At 39.1% G+C, this 7084-nt stretch overlaps 1 protein-coding gene across 2 annotated transcripts; it reads left to right on the top strand.

The window, feature by feature from the left end:
• Positions 1–1950: 1950 nt before the first annotated feature.
• cyiiib (cytoskeletal actin CyIIIb) lies at positions 1951–4544 on the top strand. 2 transcript variants are annotated; one of them, XM_030983881.1, is made up of 4 exons: positions 1951–2363; positions 3310–3556; positions 3917–4420; positions 4502–4544. In XM_030983881.1, exons 1-4 carry the CDS (start codon positions 1998–2000, stop codon positions 4513–4515), a joined length of 1131 nt encoding a protein of 376 aa, XP_030839741.1. In that variant the 5' UTR covers positions 1951–1997; the 3' UTR covers positions 4516–4544.
• The last annotated feature ends 2540 nt before the right edge of the window (positions 4545–7084 follow it).

Here is a 7084-nt window from a genome sequence, read left to right as displayed (position 1 = left end):
AGAATCTCTTAGCTGAATTTGATTCAAAAACAAATATTCACAAGGTAACAGCTATTATACTAACCGACCAATCAGATCAGGTTATGCAGTCAGCACTCGATGTTAAGTGCTGCATATTGTTATAGCACTCGTTTTCTGCACTCAAATATTCAGCACGTTTCGGTTTCCTTGTTAAAGTTAACCCGTCAAGTGCTGATTTTGGCACTTCAAGTGCAGAATCTCACTCAGCACCCAACATTTAGCACCTCAGTTTTTTGCGTGTATAGTCTAGATCTATAATAAATTCCCAACCGTAAAATCTTTAGAAATGAGTCCCTATAATATATAGTGGCTTCGATGACGAGAAAGGCCTATCCTTGATTGCTAAAGGAATTTTGTTTTTTATTTATGGAAACTGCCCCTTACCCTAGCCCCCGCTGCGTACAGTCATGGCTCAGTGACAAAGCAATGGCCTCGTAACTGTGAGGCCCCAGGATCGAAACCGTGTCGATGTACTATATAAGTGCCCTTTTGTGGGGCATTAATCCTCATTACTGTCATTTATGACTTAAAGGCGTAGGTCCCCTAGTTGATAAGCATAGTAGCATATACATGCTTTAGCAGTCACGCAAAACACACATTGGCAAATTATTATTCAATAAAATCTGAGAATGTAGACTATTATCTAGATCTATTATTTTTAAATTATTTTTAAAATAATTCCGTAAATTGGGGTAAAACAAAAATATTCCAACCATATGAGCGACAGTGTACAAGCAGAAATGTGAATACAGGTTTATATATTTCTTCCTAAGTGTGGGAGATATGAATTGATATCAAATTGCTTTTATATGTTTCTCAAAGTAACTTGATGTATTCCAGAACAAAAGAATACAGTAGAAATAAAACAATAGATATAATAAGAAATTAAAAAAAATTAAAAAATACAAAAGGAAATAAATGATATTTGAAAATCGCATCAAATATCATTGTTAATTACATAAAAATAACTATTTTGTGTTAGAAAAGAAGTTTCAAATGAATAATGAGTTTCAATTAACATTCAAAAAATGGAGTCTGACAATTTTTGTAATGATTCTAGTTCCCTGTATATTTCCAGATTTGATATTCATGAATGCGTATTCATAATTTATGCAAATTAACCTATACATTTTCAAATATCATACAAATAATGTAACCTCATGAATTTGAGATGAAGGAAACATTTATTCAATACATTTTAAAAAATTCTTCACAAGTCTACAGACAAATATGTAGAGTTTTCTGTAAAATGCTTAAAATTAGCATTTTGCATAATTAATAAGGCTATTACGACAAAAATGTGCATATTAGGATAAAACTAATTATACCATCTTGTTCCTTACGTAAATATCTACAAACATGCATATTTTCGTGTTCATCGGACTTTCGACGGCCGAGATCATGGGGGGGGGGGCCTCCCAGCCCCCCTCCCCCAGTCACGAGGTGCTCAAAATAGCCCAGTACAGTAAGAGTTAAAGCGATAACAATTTTCTTGTCCCCGTACTTTCTTGTAGCGCCCAATCCACCAATAGGCGGCGTCATGAGCCATGTATTTTGAGGGGCTGAGCCAAGAAGTATTGACAAATTTCTTATGCGCCATCAACTCAATTCATGTAACTCGGGCATTAGGGATAGCTTTGATTTTAAGAATGTTAAAATGAGAATGTCAAATAGCCTAACGCTGGTCTGTGCCAGTAAACATGAATCAATTCCAAATGTTGATATATTAATAGTCGGGGAGTTCAAATAGGACAACATGTTTCACGGGGATAGAATTATCAGACATAATTATAATCCCACTTTGTCGTGAATTTTGTTGGTTGTATGAAAGTTTTTTAGACCGTTTGAAAGGAAAACAGACCTATGCCAAATCCACCACCCCGAATTAACTAGTCTGCAAACAAAGACACTAAAATTAATATTTCTCTGGGTATGTTTTTCTCATATTCAGGACAGGAAAACGAAATTCAATCATCATGTGTGACGATGATGTTGCCGCTCTTGTCGTCGACAACGGGTCCGGAATGGTGAAGGCCGGATTCGCCGGAGACGATGCCCCAAGGGCTGTCTTTCCATCCATCGTTGGCAGGCCCCGTCACCAGGGTGTCATGGTTGGTATGGGACAAAAGGACAGCTACGTTGGAGACGAAGCACAGAGCAAGAGAGGTATCCTCACCCTGAAGTACCCTATTGAGCACGGTATCGTCACCAACTGGGACGATATGGAGAAGATATGGCATCACACCTTCTACAACGAGCTTCGTGTCGCTCCAGAGGAGCACCCCGTCCTTCTGACAGAGGCCCCCCTCAACCCTAAGGCCAACAGGGAAAAGATGACACAGGTAAGGATATAGTGCGGAATTGCAAAACATTCCTTAAAGATACTATGTCTCTTTTGCACCCAACATCAGATTCTGTAGAACTTTGCAGGAACTATGAATATGACTTGTCATGTATGTCCTATCTATGAAATCTAAACATTAGCAATGTCGTATTATTCGAATTATGCAAGGAAACCCGTTTATCTTCTAGACTTCACTGTCAGACTTACTGACATCTATTTTTCTTTATTGTAATAACATACATACATTTAGCTTTAACAGGTACATGAGCATTTGTCTACATCAATAACCCACTATTTGTGACGGCCAAAATTAAACTGATTGAATACTTGTACAGCACAAAACGTACGACCATTCGGTGAAAGGGTCTGAAAATGAAACTATTACTTAGGTGATCGCAATTACTTAACTCGATTCGATAACTAATGGTAACATGTAGTTATTTTCCCACTAAAAGCCCTTTTTAATCCTTTCGTTTCGAAGGAACTTCTAACTTAGTTTTTTTCCTTCAAATGCAGTTGGAATTTAATCTTTTCATTTGTTTGGCCTGCAAATGGGACATACAGTAGTACCTTTAAGTGCCATTTTGGCAGGAATGAAATGAACAACGGCTACAGATAGCCCACGTGACCAATAGCCTACATAAGCGACGACAACTAGTCGGATACCCCCACACGACCGACATATCGCTCTCCCTGACCAATCTAAAATATCGTTTTTCTTTTTTAAAGTCCATAAAATGCTATGAAAACCTTTTCGTTTCTTTACTGCAGTGAAAATAAAAGCTGATACGGACTACGAGTACAAAATCGCGAACATTCAGATAAAAAAGTTGAATTTGCCCAGTTTATAATCCCTAGAGTTTATTCTTAATTCAAAAAAATATTTGCTTATAAATATATTGTAACTTATCGCATTGATTTATTACCCCAACTTCTTTTGTTAGATCATGTTTGAGACCTTCAACTCGCCCGCTATGTACGTCGCCATCCAGGCCGTGCTTTCCCTCTACGCCTCTGGTCGTACCACTGGTATCGTTTTCGACTCTGGCGACGGTGTTTCACACACTGTACCAATCTATGAGGGTTACGCCCTCCCCCACGCCATCATCCGTCTGGACTTGGCTGGACGTGATCTTACCGATTACCTGATGAAGATCCTTACCGAGCGTGGCTACTCTTTCACCACCACTGGTAAGACATGATAATGATAATAGCAATACTAATGATGATAATTAAAATAGGGATAATTATAATATTAGAATACTAATGTAAACAGATGAATGTCTTACCAAAGGCCAGTCGTCTCGGGTTGGAATTCAAAACCTCACATCTCGTTATCTTTAAGCCGCAGACCACAACACCTGCATGTTCATTTTTTTTTACTGCTTGTTCAAATCCTTTTGACAAAGGAATATCTGATTAGATCGATAATAATTAATAACAAAATACCCCTCTAAGTCCCGGAGGTTTCAACACATTTCATTGTTATCTTCACATTTTACAATTTGTCTGCAATTGATATGTGACTGCATCCATTATTATCTCTTACAGCTGAGCGTGAAATCGTCCGTGACATAAAGGAGAAGCTCTGCTACGTAGCTCTTGATTTTGAGGAGGAGATGCAAACTGCTGCCTCATCCTCCTCCCTCGAGAAGAGCTACGAGCTTCCCGACGGACAGGTCATCACCATCGGCAACGAGCGATTTCGTTGCTCAGAGACCCTCTTACAGCCCTCTTTCATTGGAATGGAATCTGCTGGAATCCATGAGACCTGTTATAACAGCATCATGAAGTGCGATGTTGACATCCGTAAGGATCTATACGCCAACACCGTTCTCTCCGGAGGCTCCACCATGTTCCCAGGAATCGCTGACAGGATGCAGAAAGAGATTGTCGCCCTTGCCCCACCAACCATGAAGATCAAGATCATCGCTCCTCCTGAGAGGAAATACTCTGTATGGATCGGAGGCTCCATTCTTGCCTCTCTCTCCACCTTCCAACAGATGTGGATCAGCAAGCAGGAATACGATGAGTCTGGTCCATCCATCGTCCACAGGAAGTGCTTCTAAACAACCTTCCAACAGATTTGGATCAGCAAGCAGGAATACAATGAGTCCGGTCCATCCATCGTCCAAGGGAAGTGCTTCTAAACAACTTGATTTTCTTCTACTTCTAATGAGCAACCTGATTTTTTTAAATTCTGTTTCACTCCATGTTGCCACCTCTTGATAGCCTTTGGTTTCGGATGGTTACATGTTATTAGATATTCACCTCTGTCTTTATCAAAAAGGTTTTTACCTTTGACCTAAATGTAAAAACGTTCATTACAAATATATAAGTATAAATTATAATTATATATATATATTCGGACTTAGAAAAACTTCTAATGAGCAGCATAAGAAACTGTCAGAGCAAGTTCATTTTACTCCATGTTGTCACCTGATGATAGTTTTGGGTTTCGAGTTGTAACTTACCTCTGTCTTTAAAAAGGTTATGCATTTGTCTTAAATGTAGAAACGTTCATTACAAATACATTAGATATATATATATATATATATACATTTATAAATTCAGACTTTATAGAAGAACAACAATAAGAATAATCCGTCACGTTCTGTTGAATGGAAAATACAATAAAAACAGTACTAACTAAACTATTTTTATTATTTGAATCTTTCTTATTTGTTGTGTGTTTTGTCGTGAATATTTAGCCTTGGATAAAATAATTGCGGGTATGTAAGCGTTTCTATTAAAGTGTAAACACAGTTCATATATATATTTCATTTGTGTATTTTGCTAATGATTTTTTGTAAATATGGCAATGGTCAAGCACGGGTGCAGGGTTGTAATGGGGGATACAACATCGGAATACATCTGCAGACTAAATATATATAAAATCATATATATATATATATATATATATATATATATATATTTTTATATATATTTATACACTGTTGGTCATAAAGGTGGAAACATTATTTTTACCCCAATTCATGGAATGATTTTTTTGATTTTTTGGGGGCAGTAGGTTCCATTGTTATAAGTCTTTGGTATGCCTCGGCCGGGGTTCGAACCCACTACCCCCGGTTCATGAGGCGGGCGCTCTAACCACTGAGCCACCATGCCCGTCATACGATGTGCCCCATGCCCCACCTTCAAGCCCTAAATCCACCACTGATGATGGCAATATATGTACGTGAAAGAGTAGTGTGTTTGCTAGAGCTGTCAACATGTGCGTGATATATTTCTGAATGAAACAAGGCATGTGATATTCGTGTTCTGAACAGTGATGTAGCTACGAGGGACCACAGGGGACGTGTGCCCTCTAAGACTTATTGCCAGAAAAAGGAGAGACAAAGAAAGAAAAGGGAAAAAGAGATGAAAGGAGGGAGAGACTATTTGAAAAAAAGGATGCTTTGACCACCTTCCACATCTTCCCCCGAATTAGTTGCCCTTGAAATTTGCATTACATCAACCGACCCCAACCCAAATGCCGGTGCCCCCGCAGTAACATGAGCCACGCTACTCTGCCCACTGGTTTTGTATGGAAATCAAAGTAACATGTTCTTGATAATAATAAAAACGAGTTCAGCAATGCCAGTTCAGAACTAATATTGTTGAAATGAGTGGAAGGGCAGCTGCGTAGCTATAGGGAGGTACGGGGAGGGAACGTACCCCCCCCCCCCCCAATTAAGTGATGAAATGAAAAAAAACCACAAAAATCACCTTCTGGGCAATCACCCCCGGGCAATTACCAGCGGGACAATTACCCCCCCCCCCCCTCACCCTCCAAAGGACAATTACCCCAAGGAAATACCCCCAGCAAAATTACCTCCTTAGGACAAATACTCCCTAGGACATTTACACCACCTCACCCCCCCCCCCCTTTCAGGATAACTACCCCTTTAGTCAGGAGCGGCGGAGCGTCTTCCAAAATGAGGTTGGAGCACCATACAAAATGGGCACTTTCTGGAAAACAGGACACCTAAAAAGGGAAACTTCAAAGCGAAAATATACTACTTCATCCATTGGTATATACCCCTACATTTTTTGGGGGGACGTGCCCCCCCCCCCCCCCCCGTGGCTACGTGGCTGGCTATTACACTCCTTTATTTAATTTTTACAAAATTATTAAATATAAATGAAGAAATAAGGTTTGTTAATTTTGAAACATGGGGCACAAAATTACTTGTTAAATAACTGAAATTGGGGAGACGTTGGCAAATACTACTACTACTCCCAGAATCTCTAACATCCGAACTAACTACACCTACTCTCCCTCGTGGCTCTCTCTCTCTCTCTCTCTCTCTCACTCTCTCTCTCTCTCTCTCTCTCTTGTTCTCCCATACACTTCTCCCTTTCTTGATATCTTTATCAAGATTCTCTTTTCTCGCTTTCTATTTCACCTGTTAATATACTATCCTAGCCTTTTATACAAAATATATACCTGTACTCGATAACTGTGATACCTGCTCGGAATCTATGATACTCCCAAACTTCAATCATGACTATAATAAGCCTACCTGATACACACGTCATGGCATGCAATGAAAAAATGTATTAATCATTCAGCTCAAAATGTGCAAGTTGTATATTATGTACATGTATTTTATTTGCAATTCAAAACATCCCAATAATCGATTTGTCCTGGTGTACGTATAGCTAGTTCGAACGATGCGATGATGTTACTGTATAGTTTGGGTGCTGAAAATACTG

This window comes from Strongylocentrotus purpuratus, unplaced genomic scaffold (genome assembly GCF_000002235.5).
Source record: "Strongylocentrotus purpuratus isolate Spur 01 unplaced genomic scaffold, Spur_5.0 spur5_scaffold_14, whole genome shotgun sequence".
Classification (NCBI taxonomy): Eukaryota; Metazoa; Echinodermata; class Echinoidea; order Camarodonta; family Strongylocentrotidae; genus Strongylocentrotus; species Strongylocentrotus purpuratus.
Note: the sequence above shows the minus strand (reverse complement) of the source record. Positions and strands in the feature narration are given on the sequence as shown.

Coding starts and splice junctions, on each gene's coding strand:
- cyiiib (XM_030983881.1), top strand. CDS start 1,998: ATGTGTGACGATGATGTTGCCGCTCTTGTCGTCGACAACGGGTCCGGA. Junction 2,364..3,309: donor ACAGGGAAAAGATGACACAG/GTAAGGATATAG, acceptor TTCTTTTGTTAG/ATCATGTTTGAGACCTTCAA. Junction 3,557..3,916: donor CTACTCTTTCACCACCACTG/GTAAGACATGAT, acceptor TATCTCTTACAG/CTGAGCGTGAAATCGTCCGT.